At 38.5% G+C, this 21,407-nt stretch overlaps 1 protein-coding gene across 4 annotated transcripts; it reads right to left on the reverse strand.

Moving 5' to 3' along the window:
* Positions 1–17,668: 17,668 nt before the first annotated feature.
* On the reverse strand, positions 17,669–21,301 carry TRAPPC5 (trafficking protein particle complex subunit 5). Of its 4 annotated transcripts, none has more exons than XM_058172611.1 (2): positions 21,186–21,301; positions 17,669–19,574 (listed from the first exon to the last, which is right to left on the reverse strand). In XM_058172611.1, exon 2 carries the CDS (start codon positions 19,565–19,567, stop codon positions 19,001–19,003), a length of 567 nt encoding a protein of 188 aa, XP_058028594.1. In that variant the 5' UTR covers positions 19,568–19,574; positions 21,186–21,301; the 3' UTR covers positions 17,669–19,000. The 4 variants fall into 4 exon arrangements, with proteins under 4 accessions (XP_058028594.1, XP_058028597.1, XP_058028598.1 ...); XM_058172614.1 differs by having other exon boundaries at positions 17,669–19,571; positions 21,186–21,298; XM_058172615.1 differs by lacking the exon at positions 21,186–21,301 and adding an exon at positions 20,987–21,164 and having other exon boundaries at positions 17,669–19,571.
* Between the last annotated feature and the right edge of the window lie 106 nt (positions 21,302–21,407).

Here is a 21,407-nt window from a genome sequence, read left to right on the forward strand (position 1 = left end):
CTTGCATGATGAAGATAAGCCTGGAACTCCATTGTGCATATACTGCATGAAAAATTATCATAGCGGCAAGTTTAAATGCACATATAATTTAGCTCCAAGAATCTCATGCAGGAAGTGCATTTACATTCTACTGAATTAAAAAAAAGAGGTAATATGAATGGACTGGGGGAGGGGATTGCGCACCCAGTTGCAAAGCCGGTGCAGCTTCCGGCATTGCAGATGGGGGGTTGGAGGGGTAGCACAGGCAGGCGAACAGAGGTGGCATGCGGCTTAGGGGAGCCCCGCCCTTGCCACTCCAGCTTGACACCTAACAGGCAGGTTGGCTGTGCAACCCTCCCCCCAATCCCACCTGCAATTGCAGAAGCAGCACCCACCTTGCCGCTTCCCTGCACAACCCCCCAGACGCCCCTCTGCCCACTTGCAACACCAGAAACAGTGCTGGCCTTGCCATTTGCCTGCATGACCCCCCCCCAGCCCCTGGCCTCAACGTCAGAAACCGTGCCCACCTTTCTCCTCTTCCCCTCTTTTGATGGAGCTGATCGAGTTGGAAGCCAAGCTGTCTATGATAGAGGTCTCCAAATTTGGCAGCTTTAAGACTTGTGGATTTCAACTCCTAGAATCTGGAAGTTGAAGTCCACAAGTCTTAAAGCTGCCAAGTTTGAAGACCTCTGATCTATGTGAAGCCCTCTTGAGGCACCCCTCCCTTCCTTCCTGGTGTCCTCCAACACACTCTCACTGTCACCCAGTGGCCCCAGAGGTTGTTACTCCCCCTCCTTCTGCTCATGGTGTCAGATCTGCAAGGCCCCAAAACTTATGGCACAGCCCTGGTACTTTTTAAAAAAATCTTGCATCGCATGCTGCGCCCGCAGCACCATTGCTTCTGCCTGCCACCCGATTGGCTGGGGGCTATTTGTCCCATGCAGCCAAAGGCCTGGGTCAAACAAGTGTTTGGATGAATGGGCAGGGATGAAAGGTGAGAGGCTGAGGGCCATTGGCTGTAGAGAATGACCAGGATAGGGCCAGTGGAGGACGAAAGATGGCTGTAAATGGGCTGAGGCAGGTGACCGGGGGTGAAGGAGGAGTGGCTAAGGGTCTGTGCCTAAATGTCCCATTCCATGCTTCCAGTATCCCAACTGCAATGTTGTGTCTCGTCCGATCTCACCACAGCCGGGGCCTTCTTATCTGCTTCCGAACACGGAGGAATGTCCTAGTATGCCTCCCGGCCCCAGCCCTGGCTCCATGCCCAGACAGGCTGAAGAGGAGGAAGTATCTCCAGCCCCCAGCTCTGGCTCCATGCCCAGGCAAACGGAGCAACTAGACCCCTCCCCCTCCTCCACAGCATGTGAGCCTGAGGGAGGTCAATTGCCAACAGCTGCAGACTGCAGTGACCCTCGCGTCAGAAGACTTGATAGACGGAGGCAACAGAAGGAAGGGAGGGGCAGGCCTGGATAAGTGCTGAGTCATGGAGCCACACCCCATGGCCTATATAAAGGACCTGCTTTCTGGCATTCTCTGAGTCAGGCAAAGTCTAAACATATCTTGCTGAAATCACTTTCTGGTCTCCTGCCTGCCCTGAGGACTTTGCTAGGACTTTGGCAGAGCTGCAGAGGCACGCCTGATTCGGATTTCCCTGACCCGGCCGTCAGCGGAGGAGTGGGACACGACATGCAATCAAAACTTTTACTCTTAAAAAAAGAATTTAAAAATCCCTTGAGTCAAGCTTAATTCCTGTGACTACTATCTAAAAGAACCAACAAATCTGAATAGTATCTTCATTATTTCAGTAAGATTTAAGAACTGCTAGGGAATGAAAAAATAGCTTATTGCACCATGTGGAAAGCAAGGAAAAATGTTGACAATGTTTTCAGCTCCACTAAAGGATGTGCACTGGATATTTTAAGAGCATTGTACAAGTGCAACGTACTTCTAGCAAAGCACCGGGGAATAGATTTCACAGCACTGAATTGGAATATCAGACCAAGCTGCATTGGGAGCAAAGCAAAAAGTTGAGTAAATAATAATGTGCAGTTTTAAAAGTTATAAATGAAGTGCCAAGGGTATTGATCTTTTTTTCCTTTTAAAATCTCTTGAACATGAATTTCTAGAAAACAAAGTACTTGCTCAAAACTGAAGGTAAACAGGCTTCCTCATGGGCTAAATCCCACAACTCGCTACTCAATGAGTTTAAGATTGTCAAAATTAAAAAAAACAAGGTTTGGGCGTCCAGTAGTGATTTGTACTGTAATAAGAGTAGGATCCCCAAAGCAGAAGCTCCAGTGCAATTTTTTTCTCCAACCACAGAAACTTCTTTATATGTGGACTTCAGTTCACAGAATTATTAGCCATTACTGGGCTCTGTCCTGACTGGAGAATTTGAGGAGTTAAAGTCTACAGATCTGGAAGTTGCCAAGTTTGAGAAACACTAGTTGAGCAGTTGTGTGAGTGGACATGAGGAAAGAATAGTTTGGTTATATGAGTGAGCTGAGCAAACTGATAGCTTTCACAACTATCTGGATGCCATTATGGTCTGTTGTTAAAATATCCTGTTTTAATATTCAGATCTTTTGTTGAGGACTTCATGGACAGGTTTTTTTAAAAAAAAAATCTTGGAACTTCTTAAAAGTTAATGTTGTACTATTTGTTGTGACCCAGGCCCAAGTAGGTAGTGGTAAATGCAATCAGTTCAAAAACAAACAGACTTTATTAGAACAGCTGAGAAGTAACTCATTCTCAGTGTCATCCAAACTAAATCAAAGCAAATGCTTCATAACACAATTCTTCAGTCTTATCCCTAACTTTGGTCTAATTAGGCAAACTGCCAAAGGCTTTTCTTGGCAAAAGTTCAAAAGCAGAAGACGCTGACCAGAAATAAATGCAGCAAGACAAGGAGCAAGACTATCAACGTTGTTTTCCGACAAAGTGCAAATGCCATTGCTGGTCTTTTAAGCCTTATGGGATGGGGAAATCATATCTTGGCCCTACTCCCGAGTCGTCCTCTTTGCTTTAGCTGCTCTTGCCTTCTGGTAGCTCTTCTCATTCGTGCATTAGGAACAGGCTCCTCCTGTTCCTCTGCCTCACTACTGTCAGCCTCTGGGGTCCGCACATCACTCCCCGATGACCCTGGCCCCATCTCTCCCTCCAACACAGAGTCCTCATCCGGGCCTTCCCCAGCCTCCAGAACTGGCCCATGTTCTTCCTCAGCCTCATCGCTGTCTGACTCTGTTGCCAGCTCTGCAGGCTGCTGGCGGACCACAACACTATTCTGTTGAATTACAGCTCCACAAAAGCTGTAGTTCAGCATTGCCATCATGGTTTACAATTCATTGCATGGGAGTGGAGAAGAGGAAAGTGTATACAGGAGCTGGTAATCTTGGTGGCATCCAGTTTCAACCCATTAGTAGCACTTGATCCAGATCAGAACAACTTTCATAGAAGGAGTGAGATTTCTTGGGTAGAAAGGAGCTTTCCCTTTGTTCTCACACCCTGCAGACAGTGCAGTTACAGATCAAGGTTGCCGCACGTATTGATTCAGAATTTAAAACTTACATGGAGTAGAAATCTGATAGTAATTAATGGGAGGTACAAAGTATAGACTTTTTAAAATAGCCCTTGCTGCTGTGAAAGTTATTAAAAATTCCCGGGATTAAATGAACTATTTAATTTAAGGGAGAGAAGGAGGGAAGAGGAGGAATCTCCTTTAAGCTGAGTTACAGATTTCACCTCTGCATTTTGTCCTCCAGAGCTGCTGCATCTGCAGTTCCTTTCATTTCAAATTTTCTGCAGGAGATGCAGATTGCTCAGCGCCTCACAAAGGAACAACATAACCTGACTGTCAAGGTTCCAGAAATACCTCTTCTGCGTAACCTAAAGTCTAATATGGTTTCCAGGCCTGACACTGACAAAGGCAGGATGCATGCAATCTGCAGATCCATGCAGACAAGAAAATGTCAAAATCACAGAAGAGGATTTGATGTGCCTTTCAATGGAATTTTTTTTCTTCCCTTTCACCCTCCAAAAAAACTGGATTCAGTTGTGTCCCCCCCTCCCCCAGTAATTCAGCAAATTAACTCTGCAATTAACTGCATCAGTGAACATTCATTCTGCATTCCATTGACTGATTGCTGGAGCCCCTCTGCCTTCCCCCAGGAGCATGTTATACTCTAAGACACTTTCACCTCTGCCTGTAATGGTGGATAGGTGTTGGAAATGAATTCAACCAACAAGTATGGATCGATGGAAACAAAGAAACTTTATTAAAAGAAAATAATAAAAGCAATTTTGCAAAATAGGGTGGGTATCTCAGCAGATCTCAACAAAGGAGCTTGAGCCAGGAAGCCACACCTGAAATTTCAAAAGCATTAGATTTTATAGATCTCTATCCCAATGCCCCCCTGCCCCTCCTACATCGGGTCCAGTGGCCGATCACCATTAATCTGTGATGCCTTCAGAGACAACATCATCTCTTTCTCTAATTACATGTTTATTAACACCTCCCTACAACTATCCTTATAATATTTTGCAAGCATGGCTCTTTCTTATCTCTATTGCCTTGGCGTTAAAGGAGTATCCCCATAGCTGGCCCTCTTTCTAATGGGCCTCAAACAAAAGAAGATCTATTCTAACACAACATTGTTACATATTGGTATGCTTTCAGCATGTCTTTTCTCCAACTATCTTAAAGCAGAATAATGTCTAACAAATTTAACAGAGTAACAGAGCTGGAAGGGACCTTGCAGGTCATCCAGGCCTAAGCAAAACTGAATCTTCATTTATATGCATTTCTAATCTATATACCTACATATTATTTTATTTTTGAATTGTCTTATATCATACATAGGGTGAGAAGCACCAAAGATATTTCGGAGTCTAGGTACAAGGGGAAATAATTGGAATATCTGATTAATTGAAAAGGCTGTACAGAATCAAAAAAACTATGAAAAATCAGGTCCTTATCACTCTCCAAAAATCTCTTATTTCTTCCTTAATCCTTGAAAGTGAAGCCAGATAGGGATATGATGGAATTGAGATTTTGTAACATGCTTCTAGTTGGAAATTTTGATAGATCTCGGAGGAGGGTTTTCTTGAAAAAGAAATACCTTTTTGGAGGAATTTCTCAGCAGATAACCTATTAGAATCTAATTTAATTAAATTACTAATATAATTCTATGCCAAAGCTTAGAAATACAGATCTCTCTAAAATACAGATTGAAACTTCTTTCTTCTGTCTTATATTTGATAGGTGGTTATGAAAAAATAATATGATAACATTATCTTCTTTTCCAAGTTGTAAAATATTGTTCTGTCCATGGATGGATATTTATCAATGTATAACATTTTTGAGTCAGATTTATTAAAACAAATCCAATTTATGAGACTTCTGCATATCTTTTCTCTTTTTTTTCAACTTTTTGTCCATTTCCAGAAGTTTTCTCTCTAAGAAACACATAATTTATTAACAGTGTTGATAATTTCCACATTATAGTCTTTGCTAGCTGATTTGCACTGACTATGTAAAATTGAATACCCAGTAAAAATATATATCTTCATCACTCTCTTCTTACAAAAGTCTTTTGCATTTTATTCAGTATCTATATGTTGAGTTGTTGTTTTTTTGAAGATTAATCTTCAAAATCTTCTTGAAGATTATATGTACTTGATTTTCCAAGTTTCCCCCCCAAATCTTTCCAATATGGTTGAGTCCTGATACATCTAAATCATCCAGATATCTACACCAATTAGAGTAGGAATAGGAAAACAGTAAATCATTCCACTTCTGTTACACTTAAATAGTTCATAGTTAATTAGTTGAAAAGTTCTGTATTTCCCCTTCTGTAACTTCCCTCTTCACAATTCAGTACAGAAATAGATCATTCATTGTTTGAGGAACAAAACCGTGGTGATTCAGCGTATGACAAATCTCAAAGGAGCAGATATATATTTTAAATACTTGCTGAATCAAACACTGAAATCTTCTGAGATTAAACTGTCAAACTCAGACCAAGTTCATGTAACTCTGATATATTTTTAATGCAAATATAAGTAAATGCAGCTTGAAAAAGATCCTGATATGTAAGCTTCTGGTCATTTGTTTGACCCAGCTCTGTGTGTATGTATGGTTGTGTGTATGTGTGCGTGTGCACACTGCCTTCAGTGAATGCACATAGGACTGACAGGGAAGAAAGCGAGGGATCTGAGGGGGCTGGGATCTTCTCATATCCATCCCTATTGCCCACTTTGTACTCACTCTTTACTGTCAGTGAAAAATTTTCCCTGTTGCTTTTTGTCAGGAGGCCTGTGTGAAAATGCCAAATGCTTAAAGTCTGGGATTGCATTCTGACCAATGTCTTGCACTGCCTTGATTCACCAAGGTAAATGCATCTGGTCTTTCCACATACTAAAGCAGATTTTGTGTGAGGACCTTTCTATAACGAACAATTAATCTAAGTAACTGTCCATTAAAAAAAAAGTTCCTGAATTGTGAATCTGTATTGTGAAGAGAATATTTCAAAATGAGAACTATCTGGGCGTAGTTTTGGAGTGTCTATTCATAGCATCATCCAAAGTGATTTAAAATGACTCTAACTCTAACCTTTCTGGCAAGTTGATTTTTCCACCAAAAATGCAGTTAGAAAGTATTGAGGTTTGCAACCACTTCAAGCTGTTCTTACTTTGTCCTTTCTGCTTCAATGGACTTTCTCTCAAACTATCCTGACAGAGCTAAAATGTTTTTCCCCCCCAAACTCCTTAACAGAATGGGTGCCGTGAAAGCACAACTATTCAGTACTACTGAAAGGCAGCCAAGTAATATAAAATGCCGCTCCTTGCTGCCATCGTGTGGTCAATGGGTGAAACAATTACAATAATAATCTACCTTTGGTGGGAAGGTAACAGTGTTCCGTGCGCCTTTGGCATTGAGTCATGCTGGCCACATGATCACGGAGACGTGTTCAGACAGCGCTGGCTCTTCGGCTTTGAAACGGAGATGAATACCGCCCCCTAGAGTCGGCAACGACTAGCACGTAAGTGCGAGGGGAACCTTTACCTTTTTATATATTATACTGTATATAAAATTAGTCAGGTCAAGGTGACAAGCATATTTAATGCTCATCCCCTATTTTCCCCACAACAACAATCCTGTGAGGTGGATTGGAGTGAGAGAAAGAGAGAGACAGAGACAGAGACAGAGAGAGAAACAGAGGCCCAAAGTCACCCAGCCAGCTTTCATATCTAAGGGAGGACCACATCTCACAGCCTCTTGATTTCTAGGCCAACACCTTCACCACTACACCAAATTGGTTCTGTTTCAGGTGACTGAAATAAAAACCTCCCAAATAATCACCCAGTAGTGTGGAGGGAAAGGAATAAAAATAGCAGCATGTAAAGTAACTCAAAGATTGAGGATGCCAACATGAAACAGATTTTCACCTTACAGGGGTTGCTGGGCCATGATACCAGGTTAACCCTGTATGGATCGTAATGTACCACTGGCCTATTTGGAGAACAAGGTAAAATCACATTGTGAGAATGACAGTAAGGTTTAGGACATCATGAAAGTAGAGTATGACAAAGCAGCCATAGGGATATGGTTTATAATTCCACCCATCATTCCCAGAGCTATTTTTCTAGCAGTGACAAAGACTGCATCAATAAACAGTTGATTCTCATTATTGGTGGTAGCTATATTCTATAAAGCTGCCATGAACACTGAATTAACAAATACTGAACCATTGTTTTTAGAAGAAATACAGAACACTTGTTTACAGCTGAAAAGCTGAAGACAGTGTGTTGATTCATTCAACCTCAATTGGGACTGTGCACCTCAGGTGACTCAAATTTTACATTGCTCTGCACATGTCTGTGAAAGAGCTGTGAGTATTGATCAGGGGTTACAAATTCAGTGAGTAGGTGAATTGGCAAAGAGAAAGAAAATACGATCATTTTATCTGAAGACAAAAGGAAAATTGGGGGGGGTTACCAAAAACATCAGAGGGCAATACTCCGATTCAGGAGGAACTTGGCAACTAGAACTGGGCAGTAACATTCCAATGAGGGGGGAAAATGTAATGTCCTATATTTCCATAAGGAGGAAAATAGAATAGAATAGAATAGAATAGAATAGAATAGAATAGAATAGAATAGAATAGAATTTTTTATTGGCCAAGTGTGATTGGACACACAAGGAATTTGCCTTGGTGCATATGCTCTCAGTGTACATAAAAGAAAAGATACGTTCATCAAGGTACAACATTTACAACACAATTGATGGTCAGTATATCAATATAAATCATAAGGATTGCCAGCAACAAGTTACAGTCATACAGTCATAAGTGGAAAGAGATTGGTGATGGGAACTATGAGAAGATTAACAGTAGTGCAGATTTAGTAAATAGTTTGACAGTGTTGATGGAATTATTTGTTTAGCAGAGTGATGGCCTTCGGGGAAAAACTGTTCTTTTTTTATTGAAAGAGTTTTATAAAAAAACAAAAACATTTTCCCCCCCTTTTTCCCCCTGCCTCCCAAAAAAACAAAAAACAAAAACAAAACACCCCCCTCCCTCCCCCACCCCCCGGCTTCCCGGGTCAATCACAAGGTAAAGTTATACATAAACCAAACATAGAATAAAATTTTCCCTTCCAATCCAAACAACCACATCCAAAGCTTTTCGTCTCCCAACCCCCTCCCCATTACATAAAATAACTTTCTAATTATTCAAAGGCAATCTGATATTTCTTAATCTGATATCTGTTTTGTAAATAATCAATCCATTTTTTCCATTCAATTAAATATCTTTCCTGCGTATTGTCTTATTAAAACGCTGAGATTTTAGCCATCTCAGCCAAATTAATAACTTTCAATATCCATTCTTCTATTGTAGGTATCTCTTCTTTCTTCCAGTATTGTCCAATCAATAGTCTTGCTGCTGTTATTAAGTTCAAAATCAATTTAGTCTCAATCCCTGTACAATCCGTTATAATTCCCAAAAGGAAAAATTGTGGCAGGAACTTTATCTTCTTCTTCAGTACATTTTGAATAATCCACCAAATTCTTATCCAAAAGACCTTAATTTTCTTGCAAGTCCACCAAATATGAAAATATGTAGCATCATCACAATCACACCTCCAACATTTCGCTTGGATATTAGGATACATACATGATAATTTTTTGGGATCTAAGTGCCATCTATAAAACATCTTATAAAAATTTTCCTTAAATTCTGTGCTTGTGTAAACTTAACATTTCTAACCCAGATTTTCTCCCATGTTTCCAACATTATTGGTTCCTGAATATTCTGTGCCCATTTTATCATACAATCCTTTACCAAATCCTTTTCGAATCTATTTCAAGCAACACATTATACAATCTCTTTATATGCTCCTGGGTCTGATTTCTAATTTGCTTTATTAAATTTTCCTCCTTTGCATTATACCAATTTTTGATCTTCTTTCCATCTAGCACTTATTTGCCCATATTGAAACCAAGTATAATTCCTCCTTCTTCATTTTAATACCTGTAATGATTTTAATTGCAATCTACCTCCTTCAGCATACAAAAGTTCTTTATATGTAATCATTTCCTGTTTCTGTTCTATATTTATATTCTCTATTGCATGTCTAGGGCTCGCCCATATAGGAATCTTGTAATCTAATTTATAGGAATATTTATTCCAGACCATAAAGAGCACTTCTCAACACATGATTCTTAAAAGCCCTATCCACTTTCTTCCATAAAATAAGTACGCATGCCATCCATATAACAAGTCATAACCTTCTATATTCAAAATTCTTTCCTCTGTTAAGTTAAACCAGTCACTTATTACTGAAAGGGTTACTGCTTCATAATATAGTTTAAAGTTAGGCATTCTTAAACCACCTCTTTCCCGTGAATCCTGTATTATTTTCATTTTAACCTCGCCTTTTTACCCTGCCATATAAATTTATTAACCCCACTCTGCCAATCTTCCAAATTTTTATCCTTTTTAATTATAGGTATCATCTGGAACAGAAACAAAAATCTAGGTAACACATTCATTTTAATAGCAATCCTTCCCAATAGGGATAACTGCAATTTCTTCCAGCCACTCATATCATTCTGAACTTTTGCCATAGCAAGTCATAATTATTCTTATAAAGTTTCTTGTTCGATGAGCTAATATAGACCCTAAATATTTAACCTTTTTACTACCTCAAATCCTGTCATTTCCTCTAGTTTTTGTTTCTGTTGTATAGACATATTTTTAATTATCACTTTTGTTTTATTCTGATTTATTTTAAATCCTGATACCTTCCCATATTTATCAATTACTTCCAACACAAATCTACTTGAGTTTATAGGATTCATTAACGTAACCACTACATCATCTGCAAAAGCTCTAACTTTGTACTCATATTGTCTAATCTTAATTCCTCTATTTTCATTAATTCTCGTATTTTATCTAATAATGGTTCCAGAGTCAAAACAAACAATAATGGTGATAAGGGACATCCCTGTCTTGTTCCTTTCGCAATCTTAATAACTTCTGTCAAACTACCATTTACTATAATCTGTGCTGTTTGCTCTCCATAAATCGCTTTAATTATTCTAATAAAACAGTCTCCAAATTGCATTTTCTCTATTAATTTAAATAAAAAATCCCAATGCAATCGATCAAAGGCTTTCTCTGCATCCAAAAAAATAAGTGCCGCTGAAGTATTCTTCTTTTCCAAATATTCCAATATATTAATAATCTGTCTAACATTATTCCTCATCTGCCTCCCTTTTATAAAACCAGATTGATCAGTATGAATTCTTTGTTGTAAAACTAACATTAATCTATTTGCTATTATTTTTACAAAAATCTTATAATCATTATTTAAAAGTGAAATCGGCCTATAGTTACCAGGTTTAGAGCAGTCTTGCTCCTCTTTGTATCAGTGAAATAAAAGATGTTTTCCATGACGGGGTATTCCACTCCTAATTGTATCTGATTAAATAATTCTTTAAGTGGGCCTAATATTTCATCCTGTGTTTTTATAATAAGTTGCTGTAAGACCATCTGTACCAGGGTTTTCCCATTTTAATTGTTTAATTGCCTCCACTATTTCTCCAGTAGCTATCGGCGGTTCAGCTCCTCCTCTGTTCTAATGTTAGAATATTCACCTTATAATCTTTCAAATAATCATAAATGTCCCTATCCAATATTTTGTCTTTTGCATATAGTGCAGTATAAAATTCTGAGAATGCCTTTTAATTTTATCCTGTTGGTATATCTCTTTACCTTTATATTCTATTTTTGTATGACACGTGCTTTCTGTTTCTTCCTTAAATTATATGCCAACCATCTCCCAGGTTTATTTGCATTACAAAAGGTATTATGTTTAGCATATTGTATATTCGTTGCCACCTGGTCTGCCATTAACATATTAAATTGACTCTGTAATATTTTTATAGCCTCTTTAAGTTTATGATCTTGTGGGTTTTGAATTAATAACTGTTGCTTCCTTTGGATTTCTTCTTCCAAATATCTCGCTGCCTTTGTTTATTATTCCTTTGCCTGTTGTCCAAGTAAATCAATATCCTCTAATAAACGCTTTGCTCGCTTCCCACACAGTTCCTATAGGTGTCCCTTTGTACATATTAAAATCAAAAAATTCTTTTAACTGTTTCTTACAATAAGTTACATTATCCTCATATCTAAACAGATTTTCATTCAACCTCCATGTTCTACCACCTTTTTTCCCTTGTAATAATTCCATCCATACTGGGCTATGGTCAGTTAAACACCTCGGAAATATCTTCGTTTTCTTCACCCTAGAAAGCAAGTCATTAGAAATTAAAATAAAATCAATGCGTGAAAAAGATTGATGCCTATCAGAAAAAAGTAAAATCTCTCTCATCTGGATTCCGTAACCTCCATATATCTCTAAACTCAAAGTCTTCCATCATTTCAAAAAGATTTTGGTAATTTTGCATGTATAGGTATCTTCTTGGAGGAGGTTCTCTTATCCTTCTTGTATCAATTACTCCATTCCAGTCTCCTAATAAAATAAACGAACTATAATCCCAGAGGTCAACCTCTCATGTAACATTTTGTAAAACTTTTCTTGTTGCTGATTAGGTGCATAAATACCTATCAACAAAGTCTTTTGCATCTATCACCAGTTCAATAGCAATAAATCTTCCTTGAATATCTGCCTCAATTAGCTTAGCTGGTATATCCTTCCTGATATATACAACAATTCCATGCTTCTTTTGCAAAGCTGATGCAACAAAATGGTTACCCAATTTTGAATTAATTAAATATTTTTGGTCTGATAATTTTATATGTGTCTCTTGCAAACAAATCACATCATTTTAAATTGTTTCAAGTAGTGAAATATTTTCCTTCTTTTCTGAGCTGAATTCAAGCCATTAACATTCCATGACAAGATTCTATTTGCCATTACTGGCCTCCTGAAGCTTTGAAGCAGACAACGGAAGCTCCTCCTCCGGTATCTTCCGTCTAGCTCCTCCCACAGCTTCCATAATGGGATCCTGACTTTTACTTTGAGACTGTTGCTCTTCTTTACGCTTAAGGGCTCCTCTTGTCACCCTTTGCTCTTGTGGTTCCTCTAATACTGGCAGCAATAAAGGCTCTTGGGTCACCACGCCTTCTTGAGTCTCTTGAAGTTTTCTATCACTTCTATTTCGACTTTCAAAACTGTAGAAAGAAAATCCTTTGCCTTTAAAACAGTGTCAATTCTATATCTCCTTCCTTGATAGAATAGTGTCAGTCCAGCTGGCACCTCCCAACTGAATTGAATCTGATGTTTCTTAAGTTCTTGTGTAAAAAGCAAATTCCTTCCTGTCTCTTAACATCTTTGAAGGAATCTCTTTCAACACCTTCAACTCCTGTTCTCCAATTTTTAAAGTTGTCTGATATGAAACTTGCAGAATTTGATTTCTCATAGTCCTTTTCACAAAATAAACCACAATGTCCCGAGGAAGCTTTCTCTGTCTTGCAATCCAAGAATTAACTCTATATATTTTATCAATTTGGTAAGATACCTCTTGGGGTCCGCTTCAATAAATTCAGCCAATGCTTCTGATATAATTTTTCTTAAGTCTTCTCACGCTCTTCTTGCATACCACAATTCTAAGAGCTCCTTCCATAAGTTTATATTGTAATATCACAACCTGATCTTCATTTTGATCCACTTTTTTCTGAACACCTTTCATTTCGTCTTCTAAATGCTTATTTGACTGAGAGATCTGTTGCATTTCCACTTCCAATCCTTCAATTTTTTTACTCAGTCCTTGAACTGCCATAAGAATATCTTCTCTTATTTTTGCATTAAAATTCTCCATCATCTCTTTTGCCTATCTTCAGAAAGTTTTAATTGTTCTTTCAATATTTCCTCAAGACTTGGTTCAGATCCCTTCTTCCAGAAGGCTTTAAAGGTTTAGCTGCCATTCTGTCTTCAAAAGAATCAGGAATTCAAACTTAATAACTCTCCTTCCTCCTTTCAGTATAAAAACTCCGTTTGTAACAATCCACAAATAACGCTGCTTCATCGTACTAAAAATTTTACTTTCACTTTTAGACGCCATTTTAAAAGTCAATTAATCAAAGACAAAGAAAGGTTTCAAGTTTCAAAAGGAGTCGGTACTTGCCGTGCTGATTCTGCATCAAAGTTCGAACGCTTGTGAAATTCCGTCTGCTTGGAATATCAATCAATTTAATAAGCCTTCTAGAGCAGAAGCGACATTCCTCTCCTTTTCCCTGATAAAAACAGGGGCGTGCTGAAGTTGGAAGGAGTGGAATTCGGTGGGGTCATAAATCCAGGAAAATTCGCTCTTGAGAGCAAACCCCCTGTCAGACCTGCCACTCTTCCACAATTCTGATAACCTCTTTCACCCAGAGATTATGCTAAGCTCAGTGAACAGTGATTTATTTTCTGTTTCACTGACTTTTACAATCTTCTAACACGGAGTGCTCTGTTAGAGCACCCAACAGGAGGGTGACGTCACTGGAAGCCCGGGAAAAACTGTTCTTGTGTCTAGTTGTTCTGGTGTGCAGTGCTCTATAGCGTCGTTTTGAGGGTAGGAGTTGAAACAGCTTATGTCCAGGATGCGAGGGGTCTGTAAATATTTTCACGGCTCTCTTCTTGATTCGTGCAGTATACAGGTCCTCAATGGAAGGCAGGTTGGTAGCAATTATTTTTTCTGCAGTTCTAATTATCCTCTGAAGTCTGTGTCTTTCTTGTTGGGTTGCAGAACCAAACCAGACAGTTATAGAGGTGCAAATGACAGACTCAACAATTCCTCTGTAGAACTGAATCAGCAGCTCCTTGGGCAGTTTGAGCTTACTGAGTTGGCGCAGAAAGAACATTCTTTGTTGTCCTTTTTTAATGATGTTTTTGATGTTAGCTGTCCATTTTAGATCTTGCGATATGATAGAACCTAGAAATTTGAAGGTTTCTACTGTTGATACTGTGTTGTCTAGTATTGTGAGAGGTGGAAGTATGGAAGGGTTTCTCCTAAAGTCTACCACCATTTCTACGGTTTTGAGTGTGTTCAGTTCCAGATTGTTTTGGTTGCACCACAAGGCTAGTCGTTCGACCTCTCATCTATATAAAATATATATATATATATATATGTATATGTATATATAATATTATATATTATATAATAATTATATAATTATATAATATATAATTATATTATATATTATATTATATAATTATATTATATATATATATATATATATATATATTATATATAAAAATCAATGGATTGAATATAGAATGAGACAGGAATCGTATTAGGCAATAGTATATGCTAAAAGGAATTGTGTGTCTCAGTGGATCACAAATTGATCCAGAGCCAATTATATAATTAAGTTGCAGAAAGAAAGAAAAATGCAATTTTACCATGGCATCAAAAGAAATGTAGCACCAAGGTAATTATCCATTTCCGGTCAGTGTTTGTCAGACCACAACATTTGTTCCAGTTCTCTTCAATCCCTTGATTTTCTTCAAGTCCACTTCCTGGAGATTTGTGATATAAACTGTAAGGGAAAATTGTTCAGAAGGCATATAAACAATTGATTTAAATGATAAAGAAGTTTACTTTGGTTAGAGATCAAGAAAAAAAAATCAGCTTTATTGTACAATAATTATTTTGATATAATCTGCAGTTGCTTATTAATGTTATATTTGGTTTTGTAAAATGTAAAATACATTATGTTTATCAACATTGACATTTCAAATCATAGTTAGCACTGACATAAGCCTCTTTTTTTTAATGATATTTTTGGTTTAAGTTGCCTAAACATTATTAAAAATGTCTAGTCAGTACTGCATTTACGGAATATATTACTATTATGACAAATTTCTTTTTAAAGAAAACATTCTAATAATAAGAGTTGCTTGTTTAGCAGAGAGACAACTTCCTTAGGAAATTAACTTCTCCTTTTTTTTTGCCGTAATGAAACACTGAATCCTCTCTGTTGGGGATAATGTTGTAGGTTCCTGCACTGGGCAGAGGGGTGGACTGGATTACCACAAAGGGTTCCTTTCAACAGCAAAATGTTATGATTTTGTGATCCCTTGTCTTAAATAAATGTGAACCTTTTCGAGCATTACAGAAAAAAGCTCCTATAATTGAATTTGGATATAAGGCATGATTTGAAAGTGAAGTAAATTATACTGGAAACTGTTTCTCACTCGTACAACAGCATTATTTGTTATTTACATTTAATTCTCTTCCCCCCCCCACCATGTATATTATATATCCTAACTATATAGAGCTCTATCCAGTGCTTCAAAATGACCCAAGCAGTCCAGATAAAGGAAATTAAGAATAGCCTTGATTGGTTATAATGCTTCCTAACTGCACTTACGGTTGAAAAACTCTCACCAACAGGTAACTGGGATAATTTAAAATCATTTTGGATGTTGCTAATTTAAGGTGAAAATGAATACTGAATCACACTCCAAAAGTATCCCCAGAAAATTCTTATTTTTAAATATTCTCTTCTCAGAACATAAAATCAGGACAAAAAACCCCATTTTTTTTAATGGACAGTTGCAAAGATTAATTGTGCTATGTTCCAGTTTTAGAAAGGTCCTCACACAAAATATGCTTTAGTATGTGAAATGATCAGATGAGTTTTACATTAGTGAATCAAGGCAGAACAATCAACTATTCAGAATATAACCCCATGCTTTAAGAGTTTGGCATTATCACACAGGCTTCCGGGCAAAAGGCAACAGGGGAAATGTTACACCGACACAGCAAAGAGTGAGAAGAAAATGGGTAATTAAGAATGGAGAGGAAAAGATCCCAAGGGCCTTAGAGGGTTTGCAAGTGTAGTTTCAGCGATTCCAAGATTTCTAATAATTTTGTACAGTATTTCTGCTGCCTTTAAGCCAATACCTCCATTTGTAGAAATATCATTGTCATTGAACTTAACCAGTATTCACAATGGAAGGTGTCAACCACCTCTTCATCACAGATTCGGTTTTCTAACTTTTGAAAGAATTTCTTTTTCCAAATAAAGGAGGAAAAGGAATATAAAAAACAAACAGCGGTCCAGAACAAGTTACCAGAAACTTATACATCACTGGGTCGTCCCACACACACCTGCTGCATTTACCTATGTTTGCATTAAAAGTATATAAAATCCAGATAAGATACATGGAGTAGCTTGTAGCTTCTCCTCTAAGTTTGACAGTTTAATATCAGAAAACATCTGATGAAGAGTAGTACATGGGTAATGTAACAATCCTCTCAGCAGCCTTTAACACCATCAACCATGGTGTTCTTTTGAACTGACTAGGGGATCTGGGGCTGGACAGCAGAGTCTTGTGCTAGTTTGACTCCTTTCTCCAAGGTTGGTCTCAGTTGGTATAGAGATCCAACCCACAGCTGCTCTTCTTTGGGATGCCATAGGTCATGATACTCTCTTTACTCCTTTTTAGTATCTACATGAAGCCTCTGAGTAAGATCATCCATCACCATGGGTTGGGATGATACTCGACTTTATGAGGGTGAAGGTTCATTCTCCAAGCTTGTGGGTTGGCTTCAGAATATTTCATTACCAGGCTAGGTAACATCTCCGCTGAAGATGTTACCTAGCCTGGTAACAACATTCAGAAACCAACCCACAAGCTCGGAGAATGTACCTTCATCTTCATCCTACACCTGAGTTACAGATATTCACCACTATTGCAACTCAACTTTATACCTCCATCTCCAAATGATGCTGTTGTTACTGTCTTGCAGTGGTTGGAGGCTGTGGGGGGGGTGGGGTTGGAAGGGGGACAAGAAGGTTTAGCTGAACTCTAGCAAAACCAAATGGCTTTGGATACATGGAGCTTCTGACACTCCAATATCTTTAGCTCTGGATAGGGTACAACTACTCGACAGACCCAGTCCACAATTTGGGGATTCTCTTGGACCTGCAACTACTGCTTGAAGAGCAGGTGGCAGTTGTGGCTAGGAGAGCCTTTGCACAACTTCGTGTTGTGCACCGGTTGCAGCCTTTCCTGGATCAGGAGACCCTGTGCTCAGTCATCCAAGTCCTAGTCATCTCACACTTGGACTACTGCAATGCACTCTACACGGAGCATCCTTGAAGAGCATTCAGAAGCTTGAACTGGTGTAGAGTGGGGCTCCATTCAGAAAGAAAGACTAAAAAAAGTCATAAAAGGGCCAATCACCAAGTTTATTATTTCAGTAAACAAATTCTCCCAAATATCTAGTGCATTAAACAGTAAGAACAGATTGATGTTAGATGTATTAAATGACAAATCAATCTTGCAACTTTCATCATCTCCTTCCAGATGTTTTTGCATTCAGTTCCCATAATTTTTTTACAAATAAATGGTCATGTTGTCTGGGAATTTGATTTAAATATTCAATCTAAAATATTGACAGATCTTTAGTTGGGTAACGTTGGTCAAAACTACATATATAGTGTTTAAGCCAAGATTTGAAAACACAATGGTCTATTCCACTTTGCAGCTGGAAGAAGAAATAAACCAGGACTAATTTTCATTTTGTCCCCAAAACAGGATTAAAGAAACTCTGGTTTATTATTAAGCACTAACTGCAAAACCTTGGATTGTTTAGATGAACTTGAAAATATGCTCAAGCCTGACACTTGTCAGTTCTATCCACATACACAAGTTATTGCTTATTGTTCTGTATGAAGTCTATATGCAGGGTCTTCTCATTTATTTTTTCTAAAAAGAAAGATAACTATGTACATCACAGTTATAATTATCCCCCCCCCACCCTTTCTCAATATATAGCAGGAAAGAGCTCTATGAAGGAATAATTAAGTTGATAGGAAATCCATGTAGCTCTTGGCCCAACTTTCAAAAGAGCTTTCCTCGATAATCTATCACAGTTTCTGCAGGTAGGTAGTCAAGCAGATTTATCTCCTAATGCTCAGAGCAGAAACAATATCGTCAGTAAAAATATCATAGAGATAGGCATTGCACTCTACTATCTCTAAAAAAAACATTTTAGATGAAATATCAACATAGGTTCAACTTCTTATTTCAGGTATACATAGGAAATTGACTGCAATAGTCATGAATAATGGGAAGAACTAAGTAAAAAGGACAACAGCATGAGCAAATAACTTGATGGTAGAGCATACATTTTTCATTAATATCGTCAAACTTCTACAGGACAGTAACAAAGAAATGCAATATACTCCTTTCTCAGACTGGTATCCTACAGGTATTTGGGATTACAACTCTTCTCAGAATGCCTAGAAGTCAAGAATGAAGTATACTGCAGATTATCTGACAAAAACTTGGTTGAGAAAGGCATTATGGAACACAATAACCTTTTTCTGAGGCTGGCTGGATCTTGCTTTCCCTCACCAAATACCATTTGCATATAGTCAAAATTTCAAAGTACATATGAATAAATTACTTTATCATAGAATGTGTGCATCTATCTGTACATGCTCTCTTTATACATATACACACAAGGACAATTCCAATTTATTTATACAAAATATGGTCAACGGCCATCCAATGATTTGTCACGTGCTATAACTGACTCATCAAATTTAATCATGAGTGTGGTCCCTTTATGCCAATGGGCTGTGACTTTAGCAGGGAAGCCACTGCAAGTGAGCATGGCCTCCACAATGCCAGCAGTGAAGGAAGCACAGTTGAGGGTGCTGTTCTCCTTGGGAACTGAAATGTAAGTATTGATAAGAGGCTCTTTCTCAATGATGTAGTAGGTCTTGTCATCATCGTTGGCTTGCTCAAGCTTGTCAGCTTCCTTCCCAAAGAGAGCCTTCCAAACCGTCACCTTGATGAAGAGCAGAATATTGATAACCTTGGTTTCACGTTTGCCATTTTTCTCTCGCATCACCAGCACATCCAGAATACGAGCTCCCACCTGCTGGCCTAGTTCAGAAAGTTTGTTCTGAAGCTCAGAAACAGAATAGACCCTGTTCTGGCAGTACTGTACAATCTCGGAAAACAGCAGGGAAAAGGCACTGAGGCTTACATCTGTCTTGGGTCGGGTGAGAGACCGTTCAAGGATAGCAGACTTCCCACGGGTAAAACGTGCATCCATAGTGCTACTGAGAAAAAAGTTATTGAGGCAATAAGCACATGGCTACAATATATGGTGCTGTTTAATTAAGAAAGAGAGAAACATGTGGGTGTGGGAGAGAAAAAGTAACAATCTTTTCAGTGATTCAACAATATCTATGGAAATATTTCTCTCCACCTTTGATATCAGAGATCACCATCGAAATTGATTAAAATTGATGATTGGGAGATTCAGACTGGAAAGCTAACATTATATACCTGCATTATGTACTATTTACAGATATGTAATAGTCATTCGTACATTTGTTTTTTATTTTCTCTCTCTCTGTCTCTCTCTCTCTATGTGTGTGTGCAAGTGAGTGTATAGATATATGTATAACATTTAATTTAAATGATGTGGTTGTATTTATATTATATATACAGGCAGTCCTCGACTTACATTCATTTCGTGATTGTTTGAAATTTCAATGGCAATGAAATAAATGACTTACGACCAGTGGTGGGATTCAAATAATTTAACAACCGGTTCCCTGCCCTAATGATTTCTTCCAACAACCAGTTCACCAAACTGCTCAGAAAGTTAACAACCGGTTCTCCCAATGTGGTGCGAACTGGCTGAATCCCACCACTGCTTATGACCGTTTTTCACACAATTGTTGCAGAATTCTCCAGTCATGTGATCAAAATTTGGGTCTCATAATCACCATCTGTAATCTTCCCAGGCAGCTTCCAACAAGAAAAGTCAAGGGGGGAAGCCAGATTCACTTAACAACTGCATGATTCACTTAAGAATTAGTGATTCACTTAACAACTGTGGCAAAAAAAGGTTGTAAAATGGAGCAAAACTCACTAAACGTAAGCAAAACTCATTTAACAACTGCCTAGCTCTAGCCACAGAAATTTGGGCTCAACTGTGATGATAGGTTGAGAACTATTTTATTGTATATCCATATCTGTACTACATATGTATATGCATATGTATATATAAAAATAATCACATCATTTAAATTAAGTGATAGATTAGATAAATAGATAAAAAACGATCTATGGATGACTGTTATTTATGATTAACATAGAACATTCTGATTCAGATGAAACTGAAAACAGCAACAGGACATTATAAATTTCATTACATTATGTTGACTTTTCCGAATCTTCTAATTGGCCAAAGTGAAACCACTCTGGGTGGCAGTACAATTTTACATGTTTTTGCTGTTAAATACATAATTATAAATCCGAAGCACAGGCTTACACAACTACCCCATTTCAGGGAGAGTTTCCTTTAAACTACACGGGTGAAAATCTTCCCAAATTGTTTCGCTTTCTATGATGGACTTAAGGATCACTAAGGTCCCCCACCCCCGGTCTCCCTCGCAACCTTACATCGCACAATATATCTAAGGGAGAAACCTCGTCAGCCATATCCGATGTTCAAACTTACTTAGTGTATATAACCCAGGCAGCACCTTGCTCCTGCAAGGCACCAGCTGTCCCTGGAGTGAGACCCTCCTCCAATTAGAGCACTGGGGCAACACGACCATGACAGGAAGGGGAGGGGGAGGGGCGATATTGTTTCTCTTGCAAACCAACCAACCCCCCCTCCCCCCGCCCCGAATCGTCCGCCCCTCCCCGTCTCTCACCCAAAGAACGAGATTAACCCTCGACTGCGGCTCCTCTTCCCTTCCGGCAGCGCGACTCCTTTCCGGCCGCTGGCAGAAGGACCGGAAAGAACAAGCGCACAGCGGAAGCCCCAGGAACCCGAAGGCGTCGCTGTGGCAACCGGATCCGCGGCCCAGCCCGTTTCCCGTAGCGCTCCCCGAACTAGCCTGCAAAAACAATGGGCGGCCGCTAGATGGCAGTAA

Source organism: Ahaetulla prasina, chromosome 2, assembly GCF_028640845.1.
Source record: "Ahaetulla prasina isolate Xishuangbanna chromosome 2, ASM2864084v1, whole genome shotgun sequence".
In the NCBI taxonomy this organism is placed as follows: Eukaryota; Metazoa; Chordata; class Lepidosauria; order Squamata; family Colubridae; genus Ahaetulla; species Ahaetulla prasina.

What these genes read in the sequence shown, in the direction of transcription:
- TRAPPC5 (XM_058172611.1), bottom strand. Translation starts at nt 19,567, where the DNA reads ATGGATGCACGTTTTACCCGTGGGAAGTCTGCTATCCTTGAACGGTCT.